Raw genomic sequence first — 21,951 nt, 5'->3', positions numbered from 1 at the left:
GCGGACGGCCGCGAGGAGTGTATGTTGGCGCCGAGTCACCTGTGGATCAGCAGCATGTAGTTTATGGCAGAAGTCCTGTGGATTTCAAAGCCCAAACCCTCCGAGAGAACATCTCGTCAGTGTTCGCTACACAGGCACAGCGGGCAAAATTCTGGACATTATCACAAGACTTTTTTTCCCCTACACAAACACAGTAAGGCCTTTAAACTCTTTGCGCTCCCAATAGGATTTTGTTACTCTTCCTCGTCGAATGGTTTTAGGGGGAAAAGAGGCTTGCGCTTAAGCATACAGACAGCAGATGTCTGTCTGGCGGTTGCGTGTCGGTCATGCCAACAACAACCCGGAGGATGTGGACTCTATCTCGAGGCCGTAGCGCTCCACGCGTGTCACGGAGCATGACTGACGTGTCTGGGACTGCCGGGCGCTGCTGCTGCTGCTCTCTCTCTGCGCGCCGGTCGCTTCCTGTCTGGTTCTGATGAAGAGAAGCGACCGATGTTCTCCTCTCTGTGTGGAGCTAGGGGTTCCTCTTCAGAGGAATTCCTCTTGGTGCGATTCCCGTGCCCGCTGTTTTGTTTGTTTGAGTTAGTGCGAGTGCCCGGGCACAAGTTTTCACTTAACGCACGCACACTCGCACGCACGCACACACACACACACACACTGTAATGATCTCTAAATAAGTATTTGGCCCTCACAAATCACCCAGCCCTGTAGCTTAGTGACACACACGCACACACACACACACGGCAGAAACAGCCCCGTTGGTATCTGGAATTTCAACCCCGCTGGGACCTTGAAAGGTTTACGAATTCCAACCCAAATCCACGCATCTTTTTTTACGATCATATTGACAGCCTGGCTTTGTATCAGAGACGTTTATTAGATGTTATATAGAAAAATTTGTTTATCTGAAACGGGCCATAAACGACCTAATAGAACCGTACATCTGGGCCCGTAAGAACCGCGGGCAGGTGCAGCAGTCACGGCACGGGGGTGGGAACCGGCGTGGGGAACGGAGGAACCCGTCCCGCTCGCGTCACGGCGACGGCGGCGGTTCCCGAGTTCTGTTCCAGTTCAAAGTGCCGAGTCTCTTTTTTTTGTTTCCTGCGTATGGGAGCGGCACGCTCAGAACACACATCCGCCGCCTGGGATGTCTCGGCGAGACGAGGGCTGACGCTTCGCAGGCCACGTCACCGGGAGCGCGGGGGGAACCGTTCGGATCTCGTGACCCGGTGTCAACCCGGCTGCACGCCTGTCATCAGCTGCTGGGAAAGCTCTTGATGTGGGAGAGGGGGGAGAGAGATAGGGGAGGGAGGGGGGAGAGAGCGAGGGAGCGATGGAGGGGTGGAGGGAGCGGTGGAGGGAGCGAGGGAGGGGGGGAGGGAGCGAGGGAGGGGGAGAGAGAGTGGAGGGAGTGGGGTTGGGGGGGGGGGGGGGTACGATCCCTTGTTCTCTGTCACGGGCAGGTCTTTATCTCCGGAGAGGAACTCTCCCCCCCCCAACGGCAATTCTGGATGTTCTTCTTATCTTCCGTGTGATACTTCGCCAAGTGGGATGTCACTTCTCGTTTTCGCACACACACACACACGCGCACACACACACACACACTGGTGGTGGCGGCGCCGACAGCGGTGGTTATGATGTCAGGTTGGGGCATGCCGTTGGGAGGCCCGGGCAATGAGTGACATCAGCCACGTTACTCAGCCCTTGTGTGTGTGTGTGTGTGTGTGTGTGTGTGTGTGTGTGTGCGTGCGTGTGTGTGTGTGTCATCCTGCCTCTGTGCTGGCCCCATATCCTCCTTTCAAGGCTTTGTTGTGGGCCCCGTTGTTTGTGTACTGTGGTCGCCCTGGTCTCTCTGGCCTCCTGTGTGTTTATGGAACACGCTCACACACACACACACACACACACACACACACACACACACACACACACACATCCCCAAGTGTTTAGTTACAGAGTGATGCACAAGCTAAACATGTACGTTTGCTGTTAGCACTCCAGGCTAGGAAACAGCTCTCAGCTGGAGGATGAGTGCGTCACGGCCCTCATCCAGGCACCTGCTAACGCTCACAATCACACTCACTCATCCATTAACCATGCATGGGGAAGCACTAGCAGAGGTACTGCTCCCAATTATCCTTCCATAGCCTTAAGTGTGCGTGCCTTTACAGAGAACAGCCAGTAGAGGTCAGTGTGGAGGAGAGGTGGGTGTATGGTTGATGAAGGAAGGGGGGGGGGGAGCAGTTAGCTACACCCTTTTGTTTGGTTTAATTGAAGATGCAACAGTTGTTTATTTACCTAATTGGCCTTGCGTGATATTTCATGGTTACATGTCAGACGAGGACTTGAGCTCACATTACTGGAATGATAATCACAGGCTCTCTCCGGCCCTACATCCAGGGGCAGGAGAGGGAGAGAGAGAGAGAGAGAGAGAGAGAGAGAGACCGCTTCCCCACACCAGCCCTCTCTCTCTCTCTCTCTCTCTCTCTCTCTCTCTCTCTCTCTCTCCTCCCCTCTTCGTTCTCTCGCACACGGATGCAGGACTCCCCGTGATCTCTTCCAGATGGTTTACCTCACCGAGCCACTCGCACAACCTCCTCCTCACTCTTCACTCTCTCCCCCTCTTCTGTCTGCCGTTCTCACTCTCTCTCGCACAAACACGCGCACCCACACACACACGCACGCACACACACGGACACGCACACACACACACGGACGCACGCACGCACACACACACACACGGACAGCATGTAGCGTCTCTCACCTCAACTCACTGTCTTGTTAAGGAGACACTTGCTTGGCACGGCAGACTTCCTCCATCTAATCCTATAAAACAAAGGTTTATTCTGTGGACACTGAATCTCCCTCCCTCTCCGCTCCAGGATTAGGGATAATGTGTGTGTGTGTGTGTGTGCGCGTGCCTGTGTGTGTGTGTTTTTGCGCGTGTGCCTGCGCGCGTCTTGTCTGTCTGTGCATGTGCGCGCAAGTTTATACGGGAGATTATATGTGCGTGTATTGTATGTGTGTGTGGCGCATGGTGCTGCTGACTGTGGAGTCCTGTGTGTGTGCGTGTGTGTGTGCGTGCTTGTATATGTGACCGCACAGGGGCTGGTGTGTGTGTGTGTGTGTGTGTGTGTGTGTGTGTGTGTGCACACTGACCCGCGGCGGTTCCACCCTGGCTGATTAGCCATTAGCCGGTGGCTGGCTCTCTCTCTCTCTCTCTGGCCCCTCTAATTCCGTCTCCATAAGAGAATCCCCACGCAGCATCCCCCCCCCCCACGCAGCCCCCCCCCCCCCCCCCCCTCCAGCCCTGCAAGGCAATCACCCAGAGGAGGACCAAACCACACAGGCCCCATCCCCAGGCCTCATTTCGGGCTTAATGACCTCAGGCAGCGGAATTATTTTGTCACAGTTCCTCAAGGGGCCCATGTCTCATGCACGCTTTGCCGGCCGTCATCCCCGCCGGTAAGTGAGATGAGAACCGATCCTGAGAAACGGTTCTCCTCTCCGCTCTGCTATAGACCTTTTTCCCAGCAGCCATGTTGAAGTGTCATAGTAGGGTAAACACAGGTGTAAGGGTAGGCTACGTGTCCACCGGGGAGCTGTGTTTTAGAGCTGGCGCTGTTTTCTCGTTGTTTATAATGGGTAATGAGCTCTAGGGCGCTATAGAGACGAGAGCTGTGTTCCCAGCGCTTTTTAGCGCTACCGCGCCATGAGCTCTAGGCTTTTTTGGCAGTTGAAAAAAGTTTAAATTTTTGGGCTAGAGCGCAAGTGGTAAACGGCTGTTCTGACGATGACAACGGTCAGTTTTTGGCAAAACCGCAGAGACAGCGAACGTTAGCACTGGCTAACATAAGCTAGCTATCTTAACTTGGCTAGTTAAAGGAGTAGTAAAGGGGAAATCATGTTTAGCCCTGTTTTAAGGTTACTTATGATCATATACAATGGTTCAGATCAAAAAGTTGTCAAACTAGCATTTTTAAGAAAGTTGATAATTGCTCTACCACCGTTTAGGTCATACAATTGATGTGGGTGGGCACCTTGAAAAACCATTCAAAAACATGTTAAACTCTCGATTTCAAAGACAAGAAGCTCACCACATAACAGACACTGGCTCACCTAAATTCTAAATGGAACATGACCATAATTAAGGTTATTAATTACACCTGTGTTTACCCTGCTATGACACCTCAACATGGCTGCTGGGAAAGGAGTCTATTCTCTCCTCCTCCTGTCGCGAAAACAAACAGACGCCTAACAGGGCAGCGTCAGTGCTGTCATTTGCTCCGCCTCCTGTGGGGTCCTCCGATGATGTAACCTGTGAAGCTTTGGTGCAAATATAGGTTCGTTTATCTCCCGTGTGGTTCTTCACTAATGCAACGGCTTGTTTGATATGCTTTTGTATTTTATTTTGAGGAACGTGACTTCTAAACGTCTTTGGCAAAAGCCTTATGCTGTGTTCACACCAGGCGCGGCGAGAAAATTAGCGCCGCCCAGTTCGCCCCAATCTCGCTGCGGGATCCAATGGGTTGCCGCGCGAATCCGCCGCAGAAAGTTAAAAAAATTTAACTTTTGCGAATGTCGCCGCGCGGCGAATCCTGGCTGCCACGCCGCCGGGTTCGCCTGATGCATCATCATCACTTTAAAACGCACCAGAGACTTGGCAACAAATAATTGTTTAAGTAACTTTTTTATATCCTTTCCAAATAAAGCAAGACCTTTGTTGTTAATTCACTTGTCCATCTCTATGTGTGTACGTGCGTGCGTTTGGTTTGGTGGTTGCGCTGGGAGTGTATTGGGGGGGGCCACCAAAAAAAATCTTGCTTAGGGCCACCAGAATCCTAGGGCCGGCCCTGAATACACCTGTAATACACCTGTATTTCCAGTCCCTTCCCCTGCGTTAACCTACGTGGTGTTTGTGTCTCTTTGCTGCCCCCTGCAGGGCTCCCTGAGCAGCGAGCGGGATTACGAGAGCGTGGTTCTGATGAAGATGAGGCAGGCGGCAGAGAGACAGAGGCTCATAGAGGAGATGCAGAGAGAGGATGAAGAGGAGGACTCCAAGTCCTAGCACTGCACAGATCGGCCCGGCCCGGCCCTGCCAAGTCCTGACTCAGACCCAGACCCAGAGAGACCTGGCCATCCACTGTAAAAAATACCTCTGGCTTTAGTTTCATAAAGTTGTTTTAAACTTTAATGTTTTGTATTTCATTATTGAATAAAAATCATGTTTATTGCGGTGGCCTACCATTGCCTGTTTTAAATGACCGTTTAACAATATTGCTGTCACGGAGTGATGTAAATGTTGATCCAAGGTTCATACAAACCCCAGTTGTAAGAAGACTAGAGTAGTCCAGGGCCCAATCCAGGTTTTACTACCACCTCAGCGTGACCAAAGGAGATTGGTATTTTCGTCTTCCTAGTAGCTTAATGATAATGATCACTCTAAACAAACCTGCCCCCATATACAACGACAAACCCTGATTCTTGTATATATCTTTTATTTTGACTTTTATATATTTCTGCAAATCAATGGTCTTATAAACAGTGATTGTCTCTGTTTTATCTTTCAAATACACAAGCATTGGTATAAAATTACACACAGCATGAACCAAAGACTACGACAAATCCTTATTTTCAATTTTCCTTTCTTACTTTATGAACATGAAAAGTTGAAAAGATGCACGTCACTTCTCGGGGTGCTGGATTAGGTAATGATCATAATAAAGATCATAATAAAAAGAGTAGAACCTGGCCTGCGCACTCTTATGATCCAATGTTGACTTTTACTAGAATAGACTTTAATAGATGACCTGTGGTCATCTATTTGTATGTGTGTAAAACTCGCTGTTTCTAAGGTGACCTGACGAAAACCAGAGGCTCAAAGCGTTGTCTAGTAAAAGTCAACACTGGAGCATAAGAGTGTGCAAGCTATTCTTTTTATTACTTTATGAAGAAAGTGTTTGATCTTTTTGATCTGGCCTTTATTATGGAGGTTGTGGTACTCTTGCAGTGGTTGTGTAGTGCTCTGTAGTGGCTCTGTAGGTTATGGCTCTATAGTCTGTAAATGGTAAATGGACTGCACTTATATAGTGCCTTTCTACCTTAAAGGACCAAGTGCTTTACAATGGCCTCTCATTCACCGATTCACACATCAGTGGCGACCCGCTGCCATGCAAGGCGCTAGCCTGCTCATTGGGTGCAATCTGGGGTTCAGTGTCTTGCTCAAGGTCATTTCGACATGTGGACAGGAGGAGGCGGGATTCAAACCGCTGACCCTGCGGTCATTAGACACTCTACCACTTGGACCACGTTGTAGTCTGTAGTGTAGGGCGGCTGTGTAGCTCATGAGGTAGAGCAGGTCGTCCAATGATCGTAGGGTCGGCGGTTCGAATCCCGGCTTCTCCTGACTACATGTCTAAGTGTCCTTGGGGCAAGACACTGAACCCCAAATTGCTCCCAATGAGCATGCTAGCACCTTGCATGGCAGCTGCCGCCATGTGTGTGTGAATGGGTGAATGAGAGGTCTTCATTGTAAAACGCTTTGGATAAAAGCGCTATATAAGTGCCGTCCATTACCATAGTGTCTCTTTACCATTGTTGCCGAGCAAGCTTTACAAGCCAGAGGTATACAGTATACACACTATCTCTTTATCATTACTACTGAGCAAACTTTACAAGCCAGAGGTATACAGTATACACACTATCTCTTTATCATTACTACTGAGCAAGTTTTACAAGCCAGAGGTATACAGTATACACACTATCTCTTTATCATTACTACTGAGCAAGTTTTACAAGCCAGAGGTATACACTATACACACTATCTCTTTATCATTACTACTGAGCAAACTTTACAAGCCAGAGGTATACAGTATACACACTATCTCTTTATCAGTGCTACTGAGCAAGCTTTACAAGCCAGAGGTATACAGTATACACACTATCTCTTTATCATTGCTACTGAGCAAGCTTTACAAGCCAGAGGTATACAGTATACACACTATCTCTTTATCATTGCTACTGAGCGAGTTTTACAAGCCAGCAGCACTGAGGGGAGGCTAATATATTAGTAGTTTGTCTCTGTATCAGTACTGAGTCTTTACAAGCAGCACACCCGGTCGTGTATTAGCAGCGTAGCTTTCTGTTCTCCTTGCTATAATAGGCTGATGTGTCACCTGTCTTGTAATATGCTATTCATGGTGTGTATGTGCTTTATTATTATTATATACAAGTAGCTAACTGTCAATGTAATGTTCAGGTAGGTAGACCCATATAGGCAAGTATACTATAGGCCACTATTTAGTTCTACATTTTCCAGTACCTTGCTGTTATTTTATTACTTGTAACATTGCAGCCAAGATACTAATGATTCGTTTCCCCGAATGCAGTATGAAATTATTCATGATATGAATGAGTTCCGTCTTGCAACAGCCTTAACCACAGAACAGTGACAATGTGGAAATGATGCTCACGCCGTGCGATTGTGAAAGTGGCAGTCAGGCATAGATTGCTTCATGGGAATTCTTGTGGGAGGGTTCACATGATGAAAAGTGAACTCCAGTGGCCCTCAGCTAAAGCACTGTTGGATATGGTGACTGCTCTTTGGGCTTTGTGCTTCTGAAGCTGAGCACCATAGAGGCCCTGTGTGGGAGTCCCAGACTCTGGTCATGGGATTCGTTCTAAACCCACACTGTTTACAAGGCAAAGTGTAATAGTGCATGTCCCAATGTGGGGCTATACTGTTGGTTTTGTACCACATATTATACTACGGTTCTAAAACCGTATTTGTACGTATGTGAAATCTAGTCTATTCCATGTGAGAATCAGCCTTGACGATCAACCTTGAGACTTGTTTTTACTCCACTTACTATTGTGGTATTGACCAACAGCCCTGGATATTGATCAAGAGAGACACATATTGTTTACCTCTCCCGCTAAGAGGTTTCAGCTTGCGACTTTCACAATAGTGAAATCCCAGAGGGAGTATAAGCCTTAGAGGAAGAGGCTATTCAGAGCTTGGCAGTCCCAGAGTTCCTCAGAACCAGACTGTGGTCTCCATGCCGGCCTTGGGGCAAACCCAGTTTCATAACTGTCCCCTGTCCCTGGAACATCCCAGAAACAAAATAGTCCAATTTGCCCGTCCCGCTGGAACTATGGTGTCATTGTGTCCATGTGGCGGCATTTCCGCATGTCATCGCGTTATTTAGGAGCCTCTGGGCTGCGACCGGCCGAGACATCCATCTCCACAGCACTCCCAGGCTGCCTGGACCGCGGCCCCCTTACACAACGCCCAGCTGTGGTGTGGCTCGGTCCGGTGTGATCCATCTGGTCCAGCTCTCTCCTCCCCATCCCTCTGTCCTCTCCTCTCCTCCGCTCCTCAGATGGTTTCGTTTATGCAGTTGACGTTCAGTCTTTCATATCCCTGAGAGGAGGAGGAGGAGGAGGAGGAGGAGGAGGAGGGAGGGGGGGAAACCCCAGAAACACAGACACACACACAGTCTGTCCAAATTACAACAGAGGAAATACAATTACAGCCTCCTTCCAGTAACACATCCTGAGTGTGCTCCGCGCCAGTGGCTTGTGCCGCGTGCAAACCCAGCGAAAGGACACGGCGTCCCCGTAACGGCCGGCCCAATTGCTCGGCGCTCTCGCAGCGGTTTTTTCCCCCCTCAGAGGCGCTCGTCCTCAGATAGTCTGCGTGGATGCCGGCAGCTCGGAGGACGCCAGTGGAACCTGGACCCGCCACAGTCGCGTCAGCACCTCGGTAATTATGGGGCTCCTTTGATATCGGGGGGCTTGGAGTACGGTGGCCAAGTCACGCTGCAAGCAGCAGGCCTGGCGATCAGGGCTGGCCTGACCTCAGAAGCAGACTCACACGCACACACTGGCAGCCCAGGAGCTGTAAATGAGGGTGTAATGACACCTCCCAGCATGGTTGGCTCTGCTCACACAGCCTCCACCCCCGGCCTGTGCAGATCAACACCGCGTGTCTGGGAGAACACGCAGCCTGTGGGGGTGGCGGTGGAACATCCCTCGTGTGAGCGCGTTATGGTGAAGATTCCACAGAGAGGCGAGGGAAGCACCACCGCAGCGTCGCAGACATGCAACGCAGGGCCTGGGCGGCTTCTTTACTGGTCTCGCAGGCCAGACGAGTCGACTTCCGATCCGGATTGTCTACAATGTCTGGAATTCAGGCGCTGAAATTTTGATGAAGGAAGTTGGGGAAAAAATGGGTGGATAGTCTGTCAAAATTCCGTAGAGAGTAGTAGACAGTCCGGACCGGAAGTGATTTTAAGAGTTTTTTTAAGAACTTCCTTTTACAAATTCTAAGCGGCTGAAGTCCAGACTCTCCTCCGTAGAGAGTCAGGCTCCGAGACTACTTCTTTACCGTTCGCTATTTTCCTTTGGAGGCTGAAATGTATTTGGTTCTTGGACATAATTGATTTGCTATCAGACCTTGAAATCCAAACTGTATATTGAAAAGATAAAAGATATGCTTGGGGGAAAATGTGCTTAAAAATGAAAACACAATTCCTTCAAATAATTAATTTTATTCCTCATTCTTTATCAAATCATATAAAGAGAACTTAACATGTGATACACTTCATAAATAAATCTAATCTTAATAATAAATTCATAATACATTTTATTTGCTCTGATCGAGCCAAGATCAAGGATGGAAGGAATATATTTACTTTACCCAAGTTCAAAAGTAAATGAACTTTGGAGCTAGTTTCCTTTCTTTGTACCCACAGACAGTTTACTAGTCACTGTCTACCGCTGGTGTACTGTGTACTAGTAATCAATGAATAAACCTTTGTCAACTAGTTATTTGGTCTACGATTAGTCTACGATTTCCTCCATCATCTGCTCCGTCAACTTACAAACAAATACATGGATGGAATACTGCCGCAGGGCCATCAGGAACGGAGTCTGGCCTGGTCCACTGCATGGTCATGGAACCCGGTGGCTTGTCCCCCAGGACAGTCACCTCTACCATATCTTTCTCTGGTGCCGGGCTGACATGCACCAAGCTGTCTCCAAGTGTCCCCGAGGTGGCTCAATCACTCTCCTTGTGCAGACACCACACCAGCGTCTGTCCCACCCCGGTCATCGACACCACACGGAAGCCGATCTTCTCCAGCTTGTCCAGCACCTGGCGTGGCGCGTCGTCGACGTGGTACTCTGAACTGTGAGAGGCGTGCACACAATTCAACAGGTTTGGCTTTTCCACATACAGTATGCACAATTTCACTGTCAAGATCTCTTCTGTACACTGTCTGGGATGCTGTGGTAAGAGTGAATGGAAGCCAAGGGGAAGAACATTGTGTTTTTTGGTGATCCTTCCCTCCGTACCCCCACACAAGTCGATTCCCAGCCACACTTGTGGTAGATGTGTGACAACACTTCCTTGCTCTGTCTTCCATCAGTTCTGCTGGTCTCAAACCAAACTGCCAAGCAGCAGCAGATCCCTCCTGCAGCCGAAGGTCCGGCACGAGTCTTGTTTTAAACTATACTGATGTTTTAAAACCATATCTTTGGATGTTTTCTCCCTTTTACTACGGTATATACAGTGTATCATAAATGTAATACCATGTTTGTTTCATGTACAGGTAGCTCTTAAGGTTCCCTCTTCCATGTGAATTTCAGTTTAGGTCACACTTCTTTATTGCATGTCAATACTCACAAATTGTTTCCCAACATGGTGGTTTTCCTGGCTCCTAGGTAGCTCATGATGGCTGGATCAGAATACTCATCCCCTACCATAGTTGGACCTGTTTCCTGGAAAGGAACATGGACAGCACACCAAAAGGTCAGCAGATTCACCCCCCTCCCACACACACACACACACACACACACACACACACACACACACACACACACACACACACACACACACACACACACACACACACACACACACACACACACACAGAGCCAATCAAAATGTGATGCTTAGATCAGCAGGTGATGAGAAATCAACATTTCAAAACGCCAGGAACCTGTAGCATTTCAGCAACGGAGCAGAGCCTGTCACTCAAACGTCCCGTGCGTAAAAGTGGGATGCGCGCTCTGGTTCATAGTCTACCCTTGAGATGAGTAAGAGAGATAACCCAAAATCCTATTTATTTATTTACAATAGTTGGCAAAAACGAACAGGCACACAAGAACAGGCCTAGGCTATTAATTCGCACATGCATGTGTTTTTAATTTAGGGAAAGCAGGGCACCACGGTAAAAACAACCTACAAACTGTTCTGCTGTTCGTTGTTGCCTTTCTAAATGTAACAGTAGGCATATGTTGTATTGTCTATAACACGAGTAGGCCTAATTGCAACTCTATACTCTATAAATCAAGTGTAATTTGCAGTTCATTCGATTAATCTGTTACGCAGAAATAGGCTGATTCAAGAAGCGTATAGGCTATTTGTTGCTTGAGTGAGTCTATCTAAGCACCGGACCAGACGGACGAGAACAGAATACTAACCATTCGGATCTGAGTACTGACGAGCACATAAGGCATCCTGGATCATGCGGGTTTGACTGGAACCCCCCTGGTAACGGGACGTATGTATTCCTGCAGAGACGCGACGGTCCCCTGTTCAACTTGCGCTTCCACGGACAGCTCACTGCGGAATGCGGAAACACCCATCGCCATGGACCAATCAGAGCTCCCCTCATTGTTAAACGCGCACGGCTCACAGGCTACGTTTGATTACGTGGGGTTAGGCTAACATGTGAGGACCTCGGGTTTGATTTGATGTCATATTGAGTTTGGTAATATTTATTCATTCTTAAAATGTCATCGGCTCCTATATCAAAAACATCTATCTCTACACGTTTATTTACGTTTTGCCTGTCGAAAATTGCGGAGATGTAATCTGCTGCTAGGGCACTATTGCAATCCGAGCCATATGCCCCCCCCCCCACCCCCCCGCCGTGTCTGGCGGTCTGAATGTGTGCCATTTGTGTCATGGTTTCTCTCTGCGGTTCAGGTTTCGCCTTTAATTCTGTGGTTTGGAAATCGTACACTGTGTCCTGAATGGTTTCATCCAAAACACGGATATGGAGCAATCTTGCATGGTTATGTGAGGGGCTGCTTTAGGCTACCATATAAGTGAGTTAAACTAAACTAAAACCAAGACTCGCCATTCCTCTGACCTCTGTGTAATCCTTTGCTATGTGATTTGGGGAAACTCAGACATGACTTACCTTTAAGCATTCAATCAGTCTTCAGTATTTTCCCTCAATTTAATGCAGACTTTCCCTCCTCATTGGTGGATTTAATACGCCTCTCCAAGCATCAAATGCTGTGCATTGTCAGTTTGATTCTGTGTGCATGCATTGCTGAACCATACTGTCTCAAATTCTAATTTCCTTCTCTGAGATTTAGTAATTTCCTCCTCCGAGCAGCAAGAACAAATTTGAATTTGTGTTGCGTGTCAGTGAGGGAAATGAAAGACATATAAACTATATCCCAACAACAATGGACCGGCACTCAGATAAAATCAGCAATATCAAGGATGCCAAAGAGCCCTTGACAGACAATCACTTTGGCTTTGCTTGCCATGCCCATTGGGAAGGGTAATTTCTTTGGACTGATCACAGCTTGATATTGGTCTGATGGGAAACATGCTTGTTCAATTCTGCCCCACATCAAACCACTTTCACATCACACAGTTAACTTAATGTGGGCTGGTCACTTTGGTGCAAAAATATGAATTTGAAAGTGTTGTGGCATTTTTTGTTGACTTTTATATTTCTTGAAACACCCTTTTATAATTGCATTTCATTTCATACAGTTATAGTTATGTGACCACACAGTGGTTTAGTGTATGCCATGTTATGAGAGTCTGTTTTACATGAAAAACCTATTGCATCATTTTGAGTGACTTTGCCTTAGTGAAAGTCCTACTCTTGTGAAACAGCTTCCCATCAATGATTAGGGACTTTAAGCAACGACCGCTACGACGGGCCGCTACGGTGACCGGAAATGGATCAGTGCTCGATAAATAAACCTGCCTGCCGTAGCAGCTGATTCTACGACGGCAAAACCCCGTTTCGCGTAGTGGCTACGTCTCATCCCGGAGACGCTTCGCCGTAGGGACCGGTCGGCTGTTTGCTCAACGATTTTGACCAATACGGCGATAGCGTCATAGCAGATCTATTTCCGGCCACCGTAGCAGTCCTGAAAACCATTGTTGTTTAAAGTCCCTATTGATGAGTGAGATTTTCAGCAATCGGAACACAATGGAGAGTGAGGGGTATGGGTTCAAAATTAGCAGTGGTGCCAAAGGGGTTGGGAGTTTTCTAGAAAGTGTCTATTTTATCTGCCCCCAAAGAGCACCAGAGTCCTTACTTGGCCAGGATAACAGGAAACCAGCAGGGCTGTTGCTGACTCAAAAAACAAACAAAAGACTCTTTCCTGCCAAAGAACACTTTCACTGACAGCTTTCCTGCCCCAGGGACTTCCTGTGGTAGCTCAACGTCTGGAGGCTATTAGGATCCAGGACCACCTTTAACATGACCTGGAGTGACATCGGTTCATCCTTGGAGAGGACCTACAGGAAGCACCTTGGTGATTTGACGAGGGTCTTTCCTTTTCATCTTCTCACCAGAGAAAAGCACCACAGGAATAAGGACACACACACAACATAATGTGAAATATGATATGAGAAATGGAGACTAGTTCTCACTAGTTTTCCTCTACCTGACATGACACAAGATGGACTATCGGAGACATCCAAACATCCCACACAAGGCATTGGAATTTGCATGAATTAGATAGTTGAGGGATTTATAATATAAATACATATTATGTGTGGGGATGAGTGGATGAAGATCTGAGATTAAGTTACTCGTGGCCGGCTCTAGACTTTTGGAGGCCCTAGGCAAAATTCTCTGTGGAGGCCCCCTATTGAGATCAATCCTGCCCACCATAAAGCAATAAAGACTGAGGCGCCATCATCCCACCGTCATGTAACGTCAATCGTCAGCAGCAATGACGCATGAATGTGACTTAAGTATCATATTTGGTTAGGGCTGGGGGGGAATCCAAAATCTGTGATTTTTATTGGTTTTATGATCACTGGTGCGTACTGTATCCAATGAGAACATTTAACTCTTTTTAGAGAGTAACAAAAAAAGTTTTGCGAGGCCAGAGGTCCTGGCATTTTGCCTATTCCGCCTACAGGAGATGCCGGCCCTGAAGGTACTGTACTGTATTACAGCAGACCTTACTGCTAAAATAATCTGTTTAAATCATGAGAGCTAACGATGGGCTGGATGACTAAAATCACTAGACAGTGGTGGAGGTAAGAGACGTACAGTGAGGGAAATCAAACAGCGTTCCATCTACGATACTGCGAAAGAAGAGTTTTTGTTATGGGAGGTCCTAAGAGAGCAGGCATATCTCCTGAATGAATAGATCAGGTGTGTGATACTGTGGCTATAACAGGCTACCATCTTTTTAAAATGCGGCTGAGGTGTTTATGTGTGTGTGTCCGTTTGTGTGTCTTATACAGTATATCTTTGTGTGCATCTGTGCCATCGGTGTGCGTGTGTGTGTGCCTGCATAGTGTTTGTTTATCTCCTCTGTTCCACTGCTCTCCCTGTCATCAGTACCTGGCCTTTGGAGCTACTTTGAAAGGAGACTTTTTCATGACCTCCTCCTGCCCGGTCAGTTTCCTAATTGCAGCCGACAGCTACATATAGCATCCCTGCAGACAAGGGACCTGTCCTGTAGGACTGTTTCATCTCTGTGCTCGCTCCCATGTCTGTTAAATGTCCTGATTTTGGATAAATCTAGGTAGCTTACTACTGTATCCGATTGGGAGCCAGTTGGAGAACACAGAACTGTTGTCAGTGTGGTTAAAGGCCCTAGAAGGAAAGGATTTGCACTGAATGAGTAAGCCCAGTGTCATACTTAAAGCTATCATTTCATTACAGAGGCGCAGAGATGAAAGGGCTGGTGTTCGGCTGCCACAGGCTCAGAGGGTAGCCGGCGGAGCTTGCCCTGCCGGCTCCCAACCCAGAATTCTGCAGCTGAACACCGAAGGGCTCATCCCCAGTAAGATAGACATCATTGAGCACCTGGCCTGCACCACCAAGGCCCTCGTCATCCTCCTCCAGGAGACCCACTGCCTAACAGCAGATAAACTAGTTCTTCCACAGTTTTCTCTAGCTGGGTTTATCCTAAGCAGGAAGCATGGCCTTGCTACGTTCATCCATCAAAGGTTGATCTGGACTCCCGTCGACCAATCCCCGACTGGTTCAAAGATACAAGCCTCCGCCCATGCAAATCACACCAACGTTTCTCCCAGTCTTCCCCCACCCCTGTCTCTATGCTGGCGACTTTAATTGTCAGCATGAGGATTGGGGGTACAGCATCAATACATCCGAGGGAGAAAACCTGGCAGCTAACAACAGACTGGCCCTGTTATACGATCCCAAGGGCGCATCCAGCTTTGTCTCAGGTCGCTGGAAAACTGGGACGAATCCTGACTTGGCATTTGCTAGCGTCGGCATTGATAACCGGCTCCCTGATAGAAGTGTGCTAGGAAAGTTCCCACGGTCCCAACATCGACCATCGCTGATAACCATGCCTAAACTCGTGGACCTTGTCCCGAGCGAGCCGGTGGAGCGATGGAACTTACGAAAGGCCAACTGGAAACACTACCGCCTCCTTACGCATAGATCCACAAGGTGCCTTCCACCACCTAACACCAACAACGTGGACGAGGCGTACCAGGAACTCTTCGGCATACTGGTGAAAGCGGCCATAAAATCCATCCCAAGCGGACGTTGCAACAGCTACAAACTGTGCTGGGATGCGGAGTGCGAGAGTCTCTACTGTGCCTTCCTCCTGGCTTCCCCAGGAGCTGAGTCAGACAGGCTTGCTTCAGCCCTGCTGTCAAGACTCAGCCGAAGGAGACAAGAGCGCTGGGAGGAGGCCATTAACTCCATCGACTTCTCACACTCTAGCCGCAAGGCATGGAGCATCCTTAACAATCTCACTGGTAGGTCTAGACACTCCCCCCGTCACTGCCCCATCTCTGCAAACAAAATCGCATCACAATTTGTGAAAAGTGGGACAAATGAGGGTAGTCTCATGGCAAAAGAAGTGTCTGACCTCTGGATGGCCACAACTGCTAGCGGCGGTAACATCTCCAGCAAATTTACACCGTAGGAGTTCACTGATGCCCTCCAGCATGTAAAACCAGGGAAAGCCCCATGGCCTGATTCTATCTGCCCGGAGCTTATACTCCATGCCGTGCCTGCCTTGAAGTCCTGGTTAAGAGCATTCCTCTCTTCCTGCTTGCACCATCTCAAGATCCCCAAAATCTGGAGAACAGCCCTAGTTGTCGCGATTCCTAAGTCAAACAAGCCTGAAGGGGACCCTAAGAGTTATCGCCCCATGTCTCTGTTACAGTATGTATCCCCTTCAAGATCCTCGAGTGCCTCATCTATGCCTGCGTTGAACCAATCATTGATGCTCCCACAGGAGCAGGCCGGGTTCTGACGTAGGAGATCGACCGTAGATCAAGTCACTTCGATGACTCACATTGAGGGCAGCTTATCGGCCAAAAAGAGTGCCGGAGCCGGCTTTATAGACCTGACAGCTGGCTACGACACCGTATGGCACCGCGGCCTCACCTGCTAGCTGCTCCGCCTGCTGCCGGATAGGCATATGGTCAGTATGATCATGGAGCTCATCCGAAACCGCAGCTTTACCCTCACCACCGGTAGTGGACAGCGAAGCAGGTTGTGACGCCTTAAGAACGGGATCCCCCAGGGATCTGTCCTGGCCCCCCTCCTCTATAACATCCACACCTACGACCTGCCGAACACAGTCTCCAGGAAGTATGCCTACACAGACAACCTTGCGCTGGTGTACTCTGCTGGAGACTGGCAGGACGTGGAGGAGACCTTGAGCCAGGACACACAGACACTAGCGGCATACCTCCAGGAATGGAGATTGAAGCTCAGCGAGGCAAAGACATGTCAGCGGCCTTCCACCTTAACAGCAAGAAAGCCAAATGTGAGCTCAGAGTATACACCGAAAGGAATACTCCTGCGATACTGCGCCGAACCCAACCTACCTCAGCGAGACACTGGACAGGTAGTTCACGTTCCGCCGACAGCTCGAGTCACTGCGCAAGAAGTTAACAGCTTGTGTGGCATTGATGAGGCGACTGGTCCAATCAGGCTGGGGTGCCGCAGCGCTCACACCCGCCTCATTGATCCGCCTATCAACGAAGCCTTGCGCATCGTGACAGAATGCCTGCTTCCCAGTCCTGGGGACAACCTTCCCATCCTTGCAGGCATCCAGCCTGCTGGCCTCCACCGCACAGGAACCACAGCACGTCTCACCTGCCGGGCCGTGGAGCCAAACCACCTGCTCCACGACAGGCTCACTGCAACCACGGAGCCTCCCTGGCGTCTCAAGTCGAGACACCCTTTTGAGCCTGCCACACGGGATCTCCTGCAGAAATGCAGAGATCTTAACATCAGCGAGGCAGGATGGGCGGACTACATCTGGCGTGTGAAGTGGGAGGCAAACACCTCCAGACTCTGTGATTTCATCCCGATCGCCGGTCCTTCCTCTACCGGGATGGACTTACCTAGACTGGCATGGGTGAGGATTAATCATCTCCGGACTGGCGTTGGACGCTTCCCTTCATCAATGTACAGTTAGGGCCTGGCATCCTGTGCGGCGTTCAAGTGTGGCGCCGAGGAACAAACCGCAGACCACGTCAAGACGAGGACGTAACAACAAACCCACACGATGAAGAAGAAGGGTGGCCCTGCCTACATGTGCGGCCTGTCTGACCACAGCTTAGCTCTCTCTGCCTTCACCAGAACTAATCACCCATCTGCCAAGTTGACCCCTGGGCACTTCTGGATCCTTCTCTGCCTCTCTTTGTTCTACTGTGCAGTCCACTGGTCGCCCTGCTCCCCCACTTCCCCTCCACAAATTCATTATTTTTTATTTCCCCTCAACGGTTGCTTTGCAGAATGCAATCATAAAAAGTAAAAGGACATATTTTAAAGCAAGCCAGACATTTGCATGATATTAAACAGGGAAAAACATTTAATAAAAGTGGGTCATGTAATTATGTGGAAGTAAACATTTCCTTTTCATTTATTGGGCATGTATAAGCTTTCCGAAGACCAGTTGGTTTGAATTGTAAATTACTGTGTTTTTCACAAGATACTTTCAAGGAAGTGCCACTACCACAAAGTAGTTAGGACTAGTCTACAGAACTTACTCAAAGCTACTTGAAACTGGGGATGTTGGCAACAAGCTACAGTCAGCTCAAAAAAGAGAGGGGGACCAGATATTCTTACGGGAAGCCCTTGCTTGATTCAGGAAGTACAGTTTGGGTATGTGTTGACATTCAGATATGGTCCAGGTTCCAGCCTTGGCTAATCGTTGCCGGTCTTCTCCGTCCCAGATGAGGAGAGGTGGACAGAGGGAAAGAGAGACAGACAGAAGGACCGAGATGGAACCGCAACCGATCTGCACGATATCAGTTAGAGAGGGAGCTACATGATTTCCATCAAGCCTTGGGTTGACATCATGGTTTTTATTAAGGTGCAGGCAGCATGCGGCTGTTGTTCACGAACAAGCCAGCAGGGCTAATCTGTTCAGTGTAGCGTCTCTGGATAGGAAATGGACGCTGTTAAAAAAGCAACAACAGGCTGAGGGAACCCAACAGGGCAGCTTGGATATGTTAAATGTAGAACAACAACAACAAGGCAGGCATAGGAGTTACCCAGACGCCCGTTCTTCCTTTCCCTCGCACAACACAGGAAGTGGGAGAAGGCTGTTGGTTTGCATTGCCGGCTACAGCCGGGCCGGCCGCTCCAACACTGGAGGTTATGTGAGGTGTTTTTATGACGCCATTTTGGACAGCTGGACCTGCTCTGGCCAAGCGTGAGAGGGGAAACAGAGGCAGAGGCGAGGAAAGCAGCGATATGTCAACAAAGAGAAGACGCAGCAGCGGCGTACCGTTTATATCATGTGAAAAACCCCGGTCTGGGTCTGGCGAGTGACATCACTGGATAATGGTTACCACGGTTACTTGGATTTTTTCAATAAACTTCCAGACGAGCAGCGTGCGAGGTTTAAGTGTTTGTGATTTATTCAGACAGATAAACCCTGAGCTCGACTCTGCCGACTAAGGAGCCTGACATAAAATGGTCATTCTTAAACTGGCCCAATGTTGCTTTCCATTCATAAATCATCACAGTTGGGGGACAGCTGAATTGAATGGCCTAAACAGTCATGTTTCATCTCCACTTAGGAAAGACACAACTCACTCTGAAGGTGTGTGCGTGCACATGTGTGTGTGTGTGTGTGTATAAACACTGTCAAATTGTGAACCCGGCTACCCGTGACACTCATCCACTTACAGTGCATAGAAATATGTACACATGCTGCATTATGAGGTGAAAAGGGATGTGAATGGCCTCTGCGCTGGCCTGCGCTCGCCGTCCGGGAGGAGAGACGGATTGGACGGATGAGATTCGAGTCAAATATGTGACAATGATGTCATTTGACTACTGGCTCTGATGAAGTCCATATGGGTTGGGGGGATTCCCAGGAACGACAGCTTTATTGTACCCTAGCCTTCTCTGACCACAGCACATGAGGGAGAGCCATAGCGATACTGTACTGCATGTACTGTATGTGTGTCTGTATGTGCGTTCATGCATGCATGCGTGTGCATATGAGATCAATGCCATTCCATTTGAATGGGGTCTACTGTTGAGTTTGAGAGTGAGATGTGTACAGTAGCTAGACGTCTCGTTCTGGATAATGTTACGGCACCCTGGGCTAGGAGAGTTAGCAAGCCTCAGCCAAATCCAAAAGGCCTCATTGTCTAGGAGCATACGTTCTATTTCATGGAGCTTTGGCCCATAGGGCTCGCTCCTATTGGCTTGACCAATCGTAGCGAGCTACACACACTGAACAATTTTCATTGCGCGCACCTTGACCAATGAGCACAGGTGCATGCCCGCCAGCACCTGCATAAATACCCTGCGTTGGCAGTATATCGGCCCCCACAATCTTTCAGCTCGCCACAACTGACAAAGCTCTGAGGATTGAAGAAGTTCTGAGGTGGTTCGTGAGAAGATGGAAGGAGCCGAAGATGGCGGGCCGGGCGCCAGCAGAACCGGCGCCTCCGCCACTTCACTCTTCTCCCTCCTGCTGCCGGCGCCTCCAGTTCCGGGAGGACCGTGACGGGCGCAGCTCGCTGCTTCCTGTGCCCTCGACAGCAGCACGCCATCGACGTCTCTGAAACTGTCGCGAAGGCTGCCAACCCGCGGTTCCCGACCGAATGGTCCAGCGCCGCTCGTGGGCCCTGACAAGGCGCGTACCAAACCCAGCATCATCGATGGGGACTGAGCCCAGGACTGGTGTATGTCTGTGTGTGTGTGAGTGTGCCTGGGTCCAGGTAGAGGCAGGGGGTAGGGTGGGGGTAGGAAAAGGATACGCATCCTAACCCGGGTCCGTATCCTTTTCCTACCCCCACCCTACCCCCGACCCCTGCCTCTACCTGAACCCAGGCACACTCACAGGCGTGTTCCAGGCGTGTCCGGCTGGGAGGAGGCCGCGGGGTAGACCCCGGACTAGGTGGCGGGACTACATCTCCGCACTGGCCTGGGAGCGGCTAAAGATTCCCCAGGCAGAGCTGGTTGATGCTGCCAGGGAAAGGGATGTCTGGGGCCCCCTGGTGGAACTGCTGCCTCCGCGACCCGACCCCGGATAAGCGGATGAAGATGGATGGATGGATATATATATAGTTTTAGAACATAAAAAGTTTTAATGAATAATTTGTGTGGAAATACAACTGTCCCAACTTCATCCACACTTCAAGTCAAGTAAAATTTTATTTATAAAGCACATTTAAAAACGTCGAGCCAAAATGCTGTACACAAAATACAATAAACAATAAAAGCCCAAAGTGCAATAACAACAACAATACAGAATATAAAAACACACAGAATACCAGGGTGTCGTGATCAACTACAGTTGAAGGCCAGGGAGAAGAAATGGGTTTTTAATAGAGATTTAAAACTTCACCTATAAAGACATGCCACACTCATGCAAAGGTATAAAAATGTGAATCCTACCCCTCACTCTCCACCATGTCTGCAACTAGAATGTTCACCATCACTTTTCTTGTGCCAGGACTAATTGCTCCTTTTTCCTCAGCACATCACTTCCACCTGGTCTGGTCAGCAGAACCTGTTTTATCAGCTGAAAACAAACAAAAACTACCTCATTAATGCTTCCCGAACTCTCTCTGTCTCTCGCTCCTGAGCCCAAGTCCAAAACCAAGCCAAACCCCCAAGAGATCCAAACCATGTGTCTCTGGGATTTTCCCAATTGGAGATATGGTTGTTTCCAGTGACCCCCACAGACAATGAATGGGGTGGGATTCTGTTTTAAATTTGCAGTTCCAATCCATGATTCGGATCTCACCGTTCCAAATCTCATGCCACAGACACACGGACAGACAGATGGACACACAGGTCACTTAAGCTGTGGCGCCAATTAAAAATAAACATACAATGCATCAGGCCTACCACAGAGACAACATTTAAAACAATGGTCTACATGACATCTTGAACATGCACTCACATTTGTGGCTTGTGGAGCCTGCAAAGCCTCCTCCTCTTCTCTGAGTCGTTTCAGACTGCTACTGTAGAAACCGTTTTCGCTACTGCTGCTTCTCGAAGTGAGGGAAAGGGCATCTGTGCCTGAGGATGGCTCTGGCATTGAGGATGACTCTGGAAAAAATGTATCACAAAGGAGATAATAAATATAAATATTAAACTTGCACACCTGTGTTTACCCAGCTATGACGTCTTGTCATCACTCACCACCACTGGTATTCAGTTCATCACTGTCATTCTGTTTATTTTTGATGACAAAGCATAT

At 48.8% G+C, this 21,951-nt stretch overlaps 2 protein-coding genes across 2 annotated transcripts in view; one reads left to right on the top strand and one right to left on the bottom strand.

Moving 5' to 3' along the window:
• The window catches only part of dnajc17 (DnaJ (Hsp40) homolog, subfamily C, member 17), a gene marked incomplete at its 3' end in the record, with an annotated part of 42,019 nt that extends 36,954 nt beyond the window's left edge, over positions 1-5,065 (top strand). The window contains exon 11 of the mRNA XM_084438366.1: positions 4,940-5,065. Within this exon, the coding sequence (XP_084294492.1) occupies positions 4,940-5,065 (126 nt within the window). The remainder of the gene's footprint in view (positions 1-4,939) is intronic.
• A 4,467-nt stretch (positions 5,066-9,532) lies between these two features.
• gchfr (GTP cyclohydrolase I feedback regulator) lies at positions 9,533-11,625 on the bottom strand. Its single transcript, XM_084437630.1, has 3 exons — positions 11,485-11,625; positions 10,685-10,779; positions 9,533-10,187 (listed from the first exon to the last, which is right to left on the bottom strand). The coding sequence occupies exons 1-3, from the start codon at positions 11,518-11,520 to the stop codon at positions 10,058-10,060; spliced, it is 261 nt and encodes an 86-aa protein (XP_084293756.1). The 5' UTR covers positions 11,521-11,625; the 3' UTR covers positions 9,533-10,057.
• Positions 11,626-21,951: the final 10,326 nt, after the last annotated feature.

The sequence above is a fragment of the Borostomias antarcticus genome (genome assembly GCF_949987555.1).
Source record: "Borostomias antarcticus genome assembly, chromosome: 5".
NCBI lineage: Eukaryota > Metazoa > Chordata > Actinopteri > Stomiiformes > Stomiidae > Borostomias > Borostomias antarcticus.
The sequence above is the reverse complement of the archived record's forward strand: the minus strand, read 5'-3'. Positions and strand labels throughout refer to the sequence as shown.

Bases quoted from the DNA above. Each gene is read 5' to 3' on its own strand.
- gchfr (XM_084437630.1), bottom strand. From the start codon at position 11,520: ATGCCTTATGTGCTCGTCAGTACTCAGATCCGAATG. The intron at 10,780-11,484 runs GTTAGTATTCTG...GTTCCTTTCCAG, and splicing joins TCAGTACTCAGATCCGAATG to GAAACAGGTCCAACTATGGT. The intron at 10,188-10,684 runs GTGAGTATTGAC...CGCCTCTCACAG, and splicing joins ACCATGTTGGGAAACAATTT to TTCAGAGTACCACGTCGACG.